A 15809-nucleotide genomic window follows, 5' to 3' on the forward strand; every position below is an offset into this window, starting at 1 on the left:
AACTGGGCATCGGAATTGGCTTTTTTGAACATGACAATGAGTTCACTGTACTAAAATGGCCCCCACAGTCACCAGATCTCAACCCAATAGAGCATCTTTGGGATGTGGTGGAACGGGAGCTTCGTGCCCTGGATGTGCATCCCACAAATCTCCATTAACTGTAAGATGCTATCCTATCAATATGGGCCAATTTCTAAAGAATGCTTTCAGCACCTTGTTGAATCAATGCCACGTAGAATTAAGGCAGTTCTGAAGGCGAAAAGGGGGTCAAACACGGTATTAATATGGTGTTCCTAAATATAATCCTTAAGGTGAGCATATATGAAAATATGATGTCATTTTTGAAGGTGTCATTTTATACTCAAACTGCTTTCATTGAGCTTAACTCAATGTTCAATTTCAGTCAGTTCCTCACACAATGACGACAGAAGATTTAAAATAGAGCAGATCATATGTATGGGCCACTTGCAGGGTTTTTTAAGTTTCATCCATGGTCACTATGAACTGTTGCAGTATAGAAAATACCTGACCAATATATGCAGTAAGAAGTTGAATGTGACGTTGAACTTGAAACTTGAATTAATTTATTTCTTCTGCTGAACACAACAGAAGATATTTTGAATAATGTTGGTTACCACCAAAAAGTTGATTTGAGGTCCCCCAGTGACTTTCTTAGTATTTTTTTTCCTACTATGGAAGTTACCGACTGTCTTTTAATTTTTTTTTTTTTTGTGATCAGCAGAAGAAAGAAATTAATTCAGGTTTGAAACAATTTGAGGGTGAGTAAATGATGAAAGGATTTTCCTTTTTAAGTGAACTATTCCTTTAAGCCTAACTAATTTATTCCTGATGTCAAAGCTGAATTTTCAGCATCATTAGTCCAGTCTTCGGTGTCACATGATTCTTCAGAAATCATTCTAATACTGTATGATGATTTGCTGCTCCAGAAATATTTCTTATTATCAATGTTGAAAAGCATAGAAACTGATGTCTTTTCAGGATTCTTGGATGAATAGAAAGTTCAGCATTTGTTTGAAATATAAATCTTTTTATACATGTATTTAATGTAAAATTTGATCAATTAATGCATCGTTGCTGAATAAAAGTATTAATTTATTTAAAAAATGATTTCTTACTGACTTACTGTGTGTGTGTGTGTGTGTGTGTGTGTGTGTGTGTGTGTTTCATAAAGGTTCGAGCAACACAACAAATACTGACAATGTGCATTTATTTATTCAGTTTATTAATATTGAAATGAGTGTTTAGTGTCGTAGAACACAGGCTTTGCTCTTTTTGGCTGAAAAGCATTCTCATAGTAAACACTACAGCACATGTGAATTCTGCATAACAATGAAACTATGTTTTGTCTTAAATCCAAAAGTCAGTAAATAGTCCATGTTTTAAGGGAAATAAAAGTATCCAAAACATCAGTCACATCTGGAACTTAGGTGCTGGAAGCACTTCTGTTGAGGCGTTTTACCCCTAATAGTGCTCTCCTCTTTCTTCCCAGCTTAGTTTCATTACTGCTGGCCTTGTTCCTTTGTATAGTCTTCAGGGATTGTGTCTGTAAATGTCAAAAGACATAAATTAAGATACGCTGAAAATACAACCTGTTCCTCTAATATTGTTTGAGCACTGCACTCACCGTTACAGCGATACCTCAGGTTGGACCAGATGATATTTTCCTGTGAAAAGCAGAACACACCGAGACGTCCCCCTCTCATGCTGGTGTCGTTAACAACTCCAGAGTCCGCAATCAAGTTGGTGCCTTCATAGAACTTAACTCTGTGCCAAAACAGAGAAAACCCAAAAACATGTTGCTTTGCTTCAGTGAATTGTTTCTCCAGTAAAGTCTGAAGTCTCCAATATTTACAGCATCTAACCTGATGTATCCCACTTGGGGTCTGTGCATCAGATTCCAGCGGTATGACACCTTGTCCTTCCAGCCCACGTTACGAGGGTCTTTCCACAGCAAACGCACCTGGTCATTTGTATCTCCAGTGTGCCACAGTGAATTCCTCAGGAACTCTCCAGGCCCGGTTTTAGACTTTACAGCCTGGAAATGCACAACATGTTGATGAATGTCTTCAGTCGAATAATCAAATCTAATTGCGACTTACTTGAAGTGCAAAATAACGATTTGGTTTCAGATTTATCATGAGTTAAGTATTTTTGCACACTTCAGAGTTTAGCCAAAAGCACTTTTGTAAATTTGCTGAGGCCTCAGCGGAGCAGCAGTTAATGGTAAAAGCACACGCTGAGCATTCAGACGGACAGTAATAGAGATGTAGAGCGCCCGGGACCTTAAGCTGAATGCCAGGCTCAGCCACGGCTCGAAATGGCACCGCCTGCCAGTATGTCTGCTCCGTCTGTTTCCACATCACCACATAGAAGCTGGAGGAATCCTGGTAGCCAAAGATGAATCCCGCGTAGTCGTCATCGGTCACTGTATTCACGTGGAAGGTGCCCTCAAAGTCCACGCCACTGAATGCTGTGTATCCTGTTGTGTGGTAAGATTGTGTCATCTTCTGACCCAGTTTTTCAAAATACTAAAGTTCAACCACTTTCTTCTGTGGATTTTTAAAAATAATAATACAGTTCTGTGAGTCCATATGATACAAGTGGATGGGACCATCAAAGTTGACGCTTCAAAAACCACAGAAAACGAACATGACGGTAATCCATATACGACCACAATGGATGATTCAATGTCTTCTGATTCAATGTCTTCATATGTGCCTTCATGTATTTGCTATTAAAGTAAACATCAGCAAACATCAGTGTGTTGGGGGATCACACTTCTCAGCCTCCCTGGGAAAGTCTATGCCAGGGTACTGGAGAGGAGAATACGGCCGATAGTGGAACCTCGGATTCAAGAGGACAGAGAACAGTGCGGTTTTCGTCCAGACCGTGGAACACTGGACCAGCTCAATACTCTCTACAGGGGGCTGGAAGGTTCATGGAAGTTTGCCCAAGTAGTCCACGTGTGCTTTGTGGATTTGGAGAAGACATTCGACTGTGTCCTCCGAGGTGGCCTGTGGAGGGTGCTCCGGGTCCTTTGCTAAGGACTGTCCGGTCCCTGTATGACCGAAGCAGGAGCTTGGTTTACATTGCCGGTACTAAGTCAGACTTCTCCCCGGTGCATGTTGGACTCCGGCAGGGCTGCCCTTTGTCGCCGGTTCTGTTCATAATTTTTATGGACAGAATTTCTAGGTGCAGCCAGGGGCCGGAGGGTGTCAGGTTTGGGGACCAAGCAATTACGTCTCTGCTTTTTGCGGATGATGTTGTCGTGTTGGCCCCTTCACATCAGGATCTTCAGCATGGACTGGAACGTTTTGTAGCCAAGTGTGAAGCCATGGTCCTCAGTCGGAAAAGGGTGGCTTGCCCACTTCAGGTTGGTGGAGAGATCCTTCCTCAAGTGGAGGAGTTTAAGTACCTTGGGGCTTTGTTCATGAATGAGGGAAGGATGGAACGGGAGATTGACAGACGGATCGGTGCAGCTTCAGCAGTAATGCGGTCGGTGTACCGATCTTTTGTGGTAAAGAAGGAGCTGAGCCGTAAGGCAAAGCTCTCGATTTACCGGTCAATCTACTGTAGTTCCTACTCTCACCTACTATGGTCAAGAGCTTTGGGTCATGACCGAAAGGACATGATCCCGGATACAGGTGGCCGAAATGAGCTTTCTCCGCAGGGTGGCTGGGCGATCCCTAGGATAGGGTGAGAAGCTCGGTCACTCGGGAGGAGCTCAGAGTAGAGCCGCTGCTCCTCCACATCGAGAGGGGTCAGCTGAGGTGGCTCAGGCATCTTTTTCGGATGCCTCCTAGACGCCTTCCCAGGGAGGTGTTCCAGGCACGTCCCACTGGGAGAAGACCACGGGGAAGACCTAGGACACCCTGGAGAGACTATGTCTCCCGGCTGGCCTGGGAATGCCTCGGTGTCCCCCCAGAAGAGCTGGAGTAAGTGTCTAGGGAGAGGGAAGTCGGGGCATCTCTGCTTAGACTGCTGTCCCTGCGACCCGGCCCTGGATAAGCGGAAGAAGATGGATGGATGGATGGATGGATGGAGTATACATCAGCATATTGTGATGATCTTTGTGTGATCTTCACAATGCTTGCTTACATCAACCTTCACAATGTGCTGGCATAGTGCTTTACAATGCAGTCACCTATCAGAAGGCCACTGGGGTCGTATGGGTTACCATCGTGTTCGCTTTGCATGGTTTTTGAAGTGTCAGCTTTAAGGGTCCTATCCTCTTGCATTATATGGACTCAGAGATGGATTATTTTTTTCCCCCAATTTTTTTGTGTTCCACAAAAGAAAGAAAGGTGTATATACATCTAAGATGGCATTAGGGTGAATAAATGATGACCAGTAGGACCAGTATGAATTTCCATGCAGGCTCATGCTGGATTGGTGTTGGGCTATCTAGCTGGCCTTTTCACTATGGAAATGCTTGAGATTATTTTCTTGTTTGGGTCAAAAAAGCTCACCAACAGCTAGTCCTGGGTCACTGTTCATGGTTTGGACAATCTCCATCCCCTGATTAAGAACAACCCAGTTGGGGTCAATCTGAGCCTCTCCTTCTGGATCCAGAACCACGGTCTGATATTCCCTGAAGTCGGTCAGAGTGATCTCTGCATTCTCAGGGCAGATGTCGATCGTGTCTATCACGTGATCTTTGTCCAGGTCTCCAGCGCAGATGTCACCCACCTTATCATCTATCAAAGCGGAAGAGCGAAAGAAAGATTTATCTGCCATTTTTTTTCAAGTCAAGCACATTTTGATGCAGTGGCCCCAAAAGTTATTTAGACACTTAAGTCACAATTAAAAACAAATAAATGTCATTCATTAAAATAAAATAAAAGTAGACCAAAAACACTTTGCTTGAATAATTGAACAACTTGTGTTATGGCATCCTACTAAGAAAATGTTGCTGTGCGTACTGTTTTCATCCTTCTGGTCTGGGTTTGGCACCAGTCTACAGTTATCTTTATCATCCAAGATTCCATCATTATCATCGTCATCATCACACTCGTCCCCGAGCCCATCCTTATCGGTGTCCAGCTGTGAACTGTTAATGATGTCGGGGCAGTTGTCTTTGGTGTTCTGATGACCATCTCCATCACTGGAACAAAGACCTCAGTTATAAACTTGTTTTATATTGACCGTCAAGGTAAAAGGTAAAGCAGACTCTACCTGTCAATGTTTGTGTCACAAGTGTCTCCTACAAGATCATCGTCAACATCAGACTGATTGAAAGAAAACCGAAGACAGGATTTAAACAGTAATATTAAATATGAAACATACATATACAGAAGAAAAAAAATGGAATAATGCACATTAAGGTGCCATCCAGTCAGAATCCGTGCATAGAAATAATTTCTGTGTGAACAGTGCTTCCTACTTCTTTATGCTTTCGACACAAAATAAAACGTGGGCTTTTCTAAGTGTGCTCCCAAGCATTTCTGTGGTATTTCGCCATTGCCATACATTATAGTTATCCACTTTACACGCGTGGAAAAGGACAACGTTTTATTTTGTGTCACCATTCTTGGTCGAGTTACACTACTCATGTTACTGTATTTAAATAGGGAAAATGTGGAGGTGTGTGACCGCTTCTCTGCTTGGCCCATATTGAATGAACTGGGCTAGTTAAGTACTATCAAAGTGTTTCACGCACCAGAGCGATTGAGTGCACGCACTGAGATGACAGAGGTATGTTCAACTCGTCTTAGTTAAGGGAATAACATAGTTCAATATGAAAAAACAGTGGAGTATCCCTTTAACGCAACAACTAGTTCCTTCGAATCGGCATTGTATACGTTAACGTTGAATGTAAGTTTTTCTTTTTTTTAATATGAACTATAATGGGCCTGGTATGAAAAATGGATAAGTATTAATTTTGAGATAAACAGTTGATAAAGTGACTAAAATAAAGATAGGCAAGCGTTCTTGAAGAAACAGTTGTTTTTTAAAAAATAAATATTTACCACAGTCTAGTGCTATCCTTTTAAATTAGGTTTAAAGTTAGATTACACAAAAAGTAATCTAAAATACAGTATAAAAATAGGGGAATCCTTGCATCTTCAAATATCCTATATTTGGGCTATATGCATGCATAAGTTCCGCATTTGACGTAAGGATGCTCGTCCATTTCCGGTTGTGAAGATTAAAGCGGAGGAAAACCGAGGAAAACGGGATTATGGCAGAATCTTTAAAATTTACTGTCCCCCCGTCTTTGAAACGAAACGTACATACATTTAGATGTAATTTTATATATAGTTATGTTTATTTAATGTAATTTTAAAAAGAAGCATAAACACAACGAGGGGTCTCTGTTTTATCTGTTTTTGTGACTAACGTTTCTTTAGTATAACCATGGAGTATAAAATTTAATATAAATTCTCGGTATTACATTGGACTCTACGATCGGCGGACGTTATCGAACATCCTTACACCTTCACAGGAAATACCGCTGTGCATAGAGTCCATAGAATAGAATAGAATAGAATAGAATAGAATAGAATAGAATAGAATAGAATAGAATAGAATAGAATAGAATAGAATAGAATAGAATAAGAGGCAGGCAGTAATGATGCTGTTTGGCACCTGGTTGGGGTTTGGCATCTCAGGGCAGCTGTCACATGCATCACCAACGCCATCATGATCTTTGTCCTTCTGGTCTGGGTTTGGAACCCTCTGACAGTTATCCAAGATGTTCTTCAAGCCTATCAGAATGAACAAGGATTCATTCAGAAATTCATCAAACAGAAGAGTATGAGCCAGGGTACAAAATAAAGTGTCATACAAAGGTATACAGAGACGTTCTGTCGAAAATGTCATTGAATGGAGCAAACTCCATCAGCAGAAATGTATTGCGGTGTTATAGAGTTGGGTACAGTGATGTCTTTGTGTAAGATTTGTTGGGTTACGTCACATGGTGGCAGTGTTTCAGATAGACTTCTGTGGAATTGTTTCCACGCGTCAGCAGCTCTTGGCTCGGCTCAGGTGGAAATGTGGTCGCTTAAAGGAGACATGACCAAGCTGTTAAGAATCAAGTCAAGTGTCTGGATTTTTGCCTTGATGAGCAGACCATAAATGTCAAGAGCTGTCTGGGATTGATTTTACACTTTTTTTCAGACTGGAACAAATAATTGTTCATTTAAAACAATATTTTCAGTGTGGTGCCTTATAGACGCTGTTTATACAGCTACATGTCACTTCAGTTTTACATGACCCGAGCAAAGCTAAAGAGCTCTCTAATTTGAGCTTTAAAAGCACAGAAGCTTCTGTTTTTCCTCATGAAAGTGATCCAAGCACAGATTAAAAAAACAGGCCCAAAAGGTGAAAAGAATATTCAAAACATTACACCCCATTTCAGCAAAAAAAAAAAAAAAAAAAAAAGAGAGAGATAAAAGTCTTCGGTCGGATGGCACATGGAAAAATGTGAGCAATAAGTACGGAGAAGTTGATCTTTAACAAAATAAGAGCTGAATTAAATTACCATCCCCATCTATGTCATCATCACAGGCATCTCCCAGTCCGTCCTTGTCTGTGTCCCGCTGGTCCTGGTTTTCCACTTTTTTGCAATTATCACAAGCGTCTCCATGAAGATCTTTATCGCTGTTCTCCTGGTCTATGTTAAATACCAACCAGCAGTTGTCCTAGAGGAATACATTCATGCAGGGATTGAAACTGATGGGAGCTTTTCAGTTCAAGAAAAGAATTGGTCATAATGAAATGATGTGTTTTCTGTACCTGATCATTTAAGATGCCATCACTATCTGCATCCTCATCACAGGCGTCTCCCTTCCCATCTCTGTCTGCATCTTCTTGGCCCGAATTTGGAACAAACATGCAGTTATCCTGAAAATGAAAAGATAAACTGGTAAAAACTTTACAATAAGGTTAATTAATTAATACAATAAATGTCAGCATTTCTTTCAGCTTTGTTAATGTTAATTGAATGATGCAAAATTGTAATCATTTCAAGTTGCACAAATGTTAATAATTGTTATTAATTTCCATTAAAAAGTTTGGGATCAGTGCGATTTTTTTGACAGAAATTAAGATTTTTTTCAACTCTGAATTCAGTCAAAAAATTCCAATTGATCAAAACATTTAAATAAATAAATGCAGCTTTGGTGAGCATAAGAGATTTCTTTCAAAAACAACAACAACAAATCTCACTGATGCCAAACTTTCATATATATTTGTGGATAATCAAGTAGAAAATTTGGTTCGTTGTCAGTTAATGATATCTAAAGCATTAACTAATACTAACAAACTGAACATTATTGTAAACTTTTAAATAACATGAGTATGAATATCACCTTCTTGCAGGTTCCATCTCTGCATTGAAGTTTGTTATCTGGATAGGCGTCAATGTCGGTGTCTTTTCCACAGACATATCCGTTTCCTGCCCAGGCAACTTTGCACTGAAAGCAACACGATATTGAAGCATGCTAGATGGCTCAAAAGCATGGAGATTACTGCTTGATAGTATATAAAACATCTGTCTGAATTTCTGAATGCTTGATGTCTCACCACACAGCTGATTCTCCCATCTCTCTCCACAACACAGTCTGCATTGATGTCACATGGATTTGGCTGGCCGTTCCCACACAGCCTGTCAGATACAGGAGGGTGGCCCAGGCCAGTGCTTTTGCAGCCAGTATTCTGGTCACCCGTAAATCCGGTCTTGCAGTTCCCACAGTGAAACGCACCCTACAAAGCAAAATGTTCACATTTAACTACATTTACTGTGCTTTCCACAGGCCACATTAGTATAATGGGTAATCTAGGATATTAGGCTATTATCTTACCTGTGTGTTATGACAGTATGAATTGGGTGTGCAGCCACCATTGTCCACCTGGCATTCATCAATATCATTACAGATCTGATAAAAAAAAGGATAAATCTGCTGTTAATCACTGTATGGCATACATCACTGCTTTTTTTTATTAGAAATTATAAAATGTTTCTCTATGAGGATCATTGTAACACTATGTTTTTTTGGATATGCATTTAGAGTACCATGTAAATATGGTTAATAATACAGTAATCATGACATACAGTATAGTAATATGTACTTATATATAAGGATGCTCTCTTATGCTCACCAATGTGCATTTATTTGATCAAAAATGCAGCAAAAACAGTAGGCTAATACTGTGAAAGATTATTATACTTTAAAATAACTGTTTTCTATTTTAATACATGTTTAAAATGTCATTTATTTATGCGATGGCAAAGCTCATTTTTCAGCATCATTACTCTTGTCTGCAGTGTCACATGATCCTTCAGTGTTGATTTCGAATCGAATGAATAGCAATCAAATGAATAGAATCGAATCGTGAAACGAATGAATAGAAAGTTCAACTTCAAAGGAACAACATTTATGAGATTTTTCTTCAAATTCGATCTTTACTGTTAATTTACATTAATTTAACGCATCCCTGCTGTATAACAGTAGGCTATTCATTTATTTTAATTATTTAATTATTTATTTAAACTTTCTAACCCAAAGCGTTTGAATGGCAGTGTACATATACACATATACATTTACAAACAGTGGGAAAAAAATAAATGAAGCTTGCATTGCTGCATACGCACTTGTTTGTTTGCCTGAGCGTAGTGAACGCCCACACCCTGGATCTCTGGGCCAGAGTAACCTCGTGGACACATCTCGCATCTGAACCCTGGCGCAGTGTTAATACATCGGACACCAAAGAAACATGGGTTGAACGGGCACTAAAAATTGAACATTGGATAAGGTTAGCTTGATTTTTGGTGTTCAATAAACAATGCTCAGTACGTAGTATAATGACGTTTAAGTCACAGTTGAACTTGCACACTTGCACAGTGATCTGTGGAAAGTTCTATAAACAGGAAAATTACCCTAGAACCTACATAACGGTTTAAACTATAATTAATCGAATAAAACCCCTATTAAAACCCTGATAAAATGTTAATAAATCATTATGTGTTCCTGACTTAGTTTTATTGTTCATCAAAGTAGAGAATCTTGTCAGTGAGTAGGCTAATGGAAAAACTAAACAGGAAATGATGTGTGGATAGATGAACAATATAAACAGCAAAATTTGATGTATAATAACAAACACGTTGAGGTTATGTTGAGTTTGTTGATATTATAAAATTTTTATTAATGTTTGGGTACACCAATCACAAAAAAAAAAAAGTGAATCTTAAATCTAACCTCATCTACATCATCACATTGTATTCCATCTCCAGTGTAGCCCTCAGGACAGGGTGCACAGCTCACACCTTCAGCTGTTTCAATACACATGTCTGGCGTGAAACAGACCCCTGGTCCACACTTGGACCGTCTTTTATTTTGTTGTAGGCCTGCGTGTTCCGTTCCTATTCCATCAGAATATTAACACCACAATTGAGTTCGCCTGTCTGACCACTTTAACATCTTCATTAAAAACTTCTTTTGACTTGTACCTAACTGAGCACAGAAATGATTTTAAAAAAAATTCTGTTTCTTATCTTCATAGAAAAAAAATCTTACCACTGCATGGGACACACTCCAAGATGGTATTTCTCAGGTCAGCAATTTCTTTTTTCTGTTATAAAAAAACACATGCTCATTATTCTCCTGAAGAAACTACAGGGAGCTAAAGTTCTGAAGAAATTATAGGGATGGTTCACCCAAAAATGAAAAGTCTGTCATAATTGATTTACCCTCATTACGCTGAGTGATTTTGTAGAACATTTTTAATACTTTTTCTGGTCACTAATGCTTTGAATGAGGAGTTTGTTGACAGACTCAACTAAGTCAGTGAAAAGATCAGACTCAAACAAGCAATTCGTTCATGAATCCGACACATCGATATTTCTCCCATATAGAGAAAAAAAAGTCAAAGATGGTTTGAACGAAATGAAAGTAATTACATGCTTAGAGAATTTTTCTCTTTGTGTGAACTCTCCCTTTAAGGAAGTATTTTTCCCACACAATTTAAAGTTACCTGCTGATCCACCTTCTGTGTCAACTCTTGAATCATACGCATGAGCTCAAACATTGAGCCAGCTTCCATCTTTGAGGTTGTTCCTGCAGACATGTAACATAATGATAATTTCTGTACTAGAATCAAATAATCATTATTAAAGGGTTGGTTCGCCCAAAAATGAAAGTTCTGCCATTAATTACTCCTCCTTATGTCATTCCAAAAGTCCCTTCATATTAGTAACACAAATGATCCTTCTGATAAAATTTGAGAGCTTGTAGGCCTACTTCTTTAAAACCCCAGAAAGGTAGTAAAGAAGACATTATTAAAGTAACCCACGTGATTCCAGTTGTCTTTATTTGCCACTTTATTTACAAAATCTTCAATGTGCGTTCAATGTGTCTCATGGACATGCGTGCATGTGTGTTGTGTCGACACGCAAATATGCTCTTCTCTCGCTATCGTGAATGCGTGTCGGAGATTAATATTTTGTAACTAAAGTGGTAAATTATTTGCACCAAGCCCTTGTGTCGCTTCATAAAATTGAGATTAAACCACTTGGGTCTCATGGATTACTTTTATAATGCTTTTACTACCTTTCTTGAAAATGTTAGTTGCTTACAAGCTGTCAATGGAGGGAATGAAAGCTCTCAGATTTCATTAAAAAGATGAACGAAAGTCTTAAGGGTTTGTAACGGCATGAGTGTGAGTAATTAATGACATCATTATCACTTTTGGGAAAACTAACCCTTTAACAAAACTATAGATGTAAGACTACTAGCCTAGTACAACTAGTAGTTGCACCTAGTAGTTGCAGTGTTTCTCTCTCTTCACTGCAGTCCTGAAGCTCCACGACATTCTCAATAGACTCATCGAGCACAAGTCTGAGGTCTGACAGCTTATCCTGTGACACAGGTAACCTACATGTTTATTCATAGATTATACTTGATGTATATAAATTAATCAGAACAGAGCATTATTTGCTTAATATTTTTGGTTTACCTGGCTTGAGGTTTGCAGGGTCTTCAGTGTGACTCTTTTTGGGCCCTGCGGCAGTGATTTAAAGGCCAACGGCACGTCCTGCACTCTCTCCACCAGTCTGCAGTCCACATAGAGAGCCGTGGTGGGGGTGCCCTGCTGCAGCCCACTGAAGTGGAGCAGTATGTGGTGGAGTTGACCATCTGTCAGTGGCACGTTTCCGAAATTTGTTGTTCCAACCTTTCCGTTGCTTTTCAGATATTTCAAAATGACTGTCAACAGAAAGAGTGTTTGGTGTACATGTCAAGCATTGAGCCATTGAACACTAAGCACATTGGTGAGCTCTGATCAGACAAACCTTTGTTGAGTTTCCCCTGAACAGTGAAATCAAAATAATCGGTGTTATCTGCAGCATTGAAGATGCGGAAGGCATGTGTTGGAGCTTTGTTCTGCAGCTGGAGGCTCGCAAGGATAAAAACGTTGTCCATATTCTTTGCCCTTATTCCTCCTTGCAGAAGGTCAGGTAAGCAATCCGGTGACACCAGAAGATCATAAACTGAAAAATTTGCATTTTTGTCAACATATTTGCATTTGGTACTGATGATTTTTGATTAATTTGTGTACTCGTGAACAAATGAACGTGGTTCAATGAAGAACCATTAACATCCATATAATCTTCTTGGAAAAAGGTTCTTCAGATTATTTAAAGTTATAAATAAAAAATAGTTACAAAGTTCCTTAAAATGCACAGCTTTATTCAATGTGTTGTTGACGTAATTTCCACTGAAACAGGAAGACAAGGCGGGACATACCGATAAGCTCCTTCCCCTTTTAAAAATAGCCAATAGCATTTCATTTATATCACAGTGTGGTTGAGCTCGGTAAATCTGCAGTTTCCTCCTAATCTCTAAACAAATTCTCCTTTTAATCTTATCCATGTTGCTTTAAATTAGCCATATGTAAGATTGTGGCCAAAACTGGTACTGCAATCTGTTTCAAATTGGTTGCCAGATAGGCTGTAGGATCCAACATTTTTTATCCGGTAACCCGGATGCTGCAACACTACCGACCTCGTGATTGGTAGATTGGTGGAGGGTGGAGCATCAGGCCAAAACACAACATGACAACATCAACATCAGTTGAGGGCTGCAACTTCACTTTTTAAATGACAATATATTGACTAACTGTTGTCAGTGATATAAGCATTTGAAATTAACATGATTTCTTAATGTCTAGTAGTCTGGGTTTCCCCATACTGCCTTACCGCAGCCCGATTTTATTCACGCTGAAAGGCAGTCTGGATACCATGGCCAGATTTTCGCCTCATTTAGGGAACCAATCACAGAACGGGAACGGGGAGGGAGCAGCAAGACGATGACGACATCTATGCCACACACTGCAGTTTGTTTATATCTATGGATTCAACATGGCAGCAGACACGAAGTTACCTTTTGATGCAGCCTTAGATATTGTTCTATAGTTTAGAATGCAAGTTTATTTAGAAAAAAGAGCCGCTTTTGGCATTAAACTTCGCGAGGCCCCAGTCGTTATTGTTGTCTCGCCATTAATCGCCCTATGGAGGACCGGGTACAGGAGGCGGTCAACCTTGGAATATCTGCTGCTCAGCTGTGTCCCGAAAAAGAAAATACAATAAGAATTGTCGATACCAACTTCTGTTCAGCAGTCCCAAGGCCTTGATGAGCACAAAGTGGCAAGGCATGTTAGCCACGGAGTTGTATAGTACCAACCTGCTAGGCATCTTCGCCGACGAAGTCCATTTAACTTATAAATGGTAAGTGGTATTTATTAATATCATATTGTCATTATGCCTGTAGACTACCAACTGTGGTTGTCACAGTGCCAAGTTGTGTTGCTTTTCAATATCAATATACAGCTACCGCTTTAGTAGCATAACTTTCAGCTGTGCACACGTACCCAATTAAAGTTGTTGACACTTTAGTTATTAAATTTTAATTTTATTTTTTACTTGTAAAGTACAAGCGCAAACAATTTCCAATGCAAATAACAACTTCAACATGAGCTACGTACAGGAGCATTTGATAGACAATCTTAGCACCCAATAAACAGCGCCGGGCATCCGTAAACCACGCCTCAAATGCGAGAAATTGTGCATGTGGTTCCCAGACCCAAGTCTCAACGAGAATTGGGTCTGGCGTTAGCCAGGCTAAATGTCTAGTGACATATCAGGGCCATTTTATGATTATTTGAAATAAATTTCTTGCATACAGCTCCTTTAAAATACAGCATTCTGTGCCAAATTTAAATGATCAATTTATCGATTTAAATTTAAATGATCAATTTAACGATTTAAATTTAAATGATCGATTTAAATTTATGATCCGCTCTGTGCTAATGTGTCTCTGGACCGGAGCAGACTTTGTGAGCGCTGCAGCGATTCTCATGACACTAACCCGAAATCAGACTTAATTTGCCCCAATGGAAAGCATATTTACATATTGTGTGAATTGTTCCCTATCCCCTATAAGTGCCAACATATAGAAAATAGCAAATGTGTGAACAAGTGACCAATTTTAACTGCTGCGTCAACGTATATTTATAGTGTAGAAGGTGGGTCACTTTAAAGAGCATTTGATTGGACAGAAAATATAATGAGAAGCTGAAGTGGAGAGTGATGTCATCAAAATCATTGATCCATATTGGTGGAAGTGAGAGACTGTACATTTTGAATGCTTGCATGTTCTAAATGTGAATTTTGTCTTTGTTTTTGGAGCACACTACCTTATAGATAAAAGTAACCAACATATAAAGCCAAAGAAATTTGGATTTCATGGGGACTTTAAATGTTTTAACATAAATAAAAAAAAAATGGTTTTAAGAGCGTCATAAATGTCATTGGACTTGCGTTTTGCATTTTCTCAAAAGTTCAGGAAAGCAACCATGAGGTCATTGGCAAATTTGACCTGTGTGTGACTAATGGTCATTTTATATAGTGTTCAGATCGTTCAGATTTGTTAATCACACTGCATGCTGGGGGAATTCCAGACAATTTATGACATTTATGGAGGGATACACTGACACACTTTATACTTTAACATCACATTTAATTCAATGATGAATCATTTGACAATTCTTTGTAATTATTTGTGAAATTTAATATAAATAATACTATAAATATAGAAATAATGCAAAAATTAAAATGGCTAAAATCTTAAAGCAATTTTGTTTAACTTGCACTGTAAAAAAACAGTTGCTGCCTTAATATTTTAAGTATAATCAACTCTTGTTTAAGTGGATGTTTAAGTAATTTAAACTAAAATGACATTCAACTGGCTTAAAAATTAGCTGAATCTTGCATAACTTGTGAAAAAAGTTGAAAATTGCTTAACTTATTTTGTTGAGTTAAAGCAATGTAAAAACATATGTTGTCATAACTTATTGATCATATAATTTTTTACAGTGTACAAATGGTTAAATATAAAGTTTAAGGACTTACCAATTCCTTGAGTTTTCACTGTATCAAGGAGTTGTAAAATTAATTGTAAAGTGAATATGATTCTTGTCCAAATACCCATCGTGGATTTATTTTGTCTCAAATCCAGATAAAGTGTTCCAACCTTATTCCTGGAAAAGTCGTTTCCGCTCTGACCCCTAATTCAGGCTTGACCAGTAGCCGTCAAAACAGAAATGTCTGTTCCCTGCAGATTAACGAGAACCAGACTGGTGCTCATGTGATTTAAACTTTTCAGATGTCTCTCTCTATATAAGGTGTGACCAAGCACCTCCTCCAGAACGCTTCTGTGCTTTTACCGGAATGTTACCATATTGCTGTAAGGATGTCTGATCAAAACCTTCCCAAAAAGCTCTTTGTTAATAAT

General features: G+C 38.9%; 1 protein-coding gene across 1 annotated transcript; it reads right to left on the bottom strand.

Annotated features, from left to right (window-relative positions):
* Positions 1-1240: 1240 nt before the first annotated feature.
* thbs4a (thrombospondin 4a) lies at positions 1241-15644 on the bottom strand. The gene is made up of 21 exons (XM_039662051.2): positions 15428-15644; positions 12311-12508; positions 11977-12224; positions 11779-11878; positions 10996-11078; positions 10539-10593; positions 10221-10384; positions 9617-9754; positions 8826-8900; positions 8548-8727; positions 8334-8438; positions 7759-7866; positions 7505-7664; positions 6610-6728; positions 5197-5249; positions 4944-5125; positions 4491-4718; positions 2304-2500; positions 1884-2056; positions 1646-1785; positions 1241-1564 (listed from the first exon to the last, which is right to left on the bottom strand). Exons 1-21 carry the CDS (start codon positions 15504-15506, stop codon positions 1521-1523), a joined length of 2829 nt encoding a protein of 942 aa, XP_039517985.1. The 5' UTR covers positions 15507-15644; the 3' UTR covers positions 1241-1520.
* Positions 15645-15809: the final 165 nt, after the last annotated feature.

Source organism: Pimephales promelas, chromosome 4, assembly GCF_988280905.1.
Source record: "Pimephales promelas chromosome 4, fPimPro1.hap1.1, whole genome shotgun sequence".
NCBI classification, from domain to species: domain Eukaryota; kingdom Metazoa; phylum Chordata; class Actinopteri; order Cypriniformes; family Leuciscidae; genus Pimephales; species Pimephales promelas.

What these genes read in the sequence shown, in the direction of transcription:
- thbs4a (XM_039662051.2), bottom strand. Translation starts at nt 15,506, where the DNA reads ATGGGTATTTGGACAAGAATCATATTCACTTTACAATTAATTTTACAA. An exon ending in CCCTGCAAACCTCAAGCCAG is followed by an intron (nt 11,879 to 11,976) that starts GTAAACCAAAAA and finishes CCTGTGTCACAG; the next exon opens with GATAAGCTGTCAGACCTCAG. An exon ending in AGATGCCAAACCCCAACCAG is followed by an intron (nt 5,250 to 6,609) that starts GTGCCAAACAGC and finishes TCTTTCAATCAG; the next exon opens with TCTGATGTTGACGATGATCT.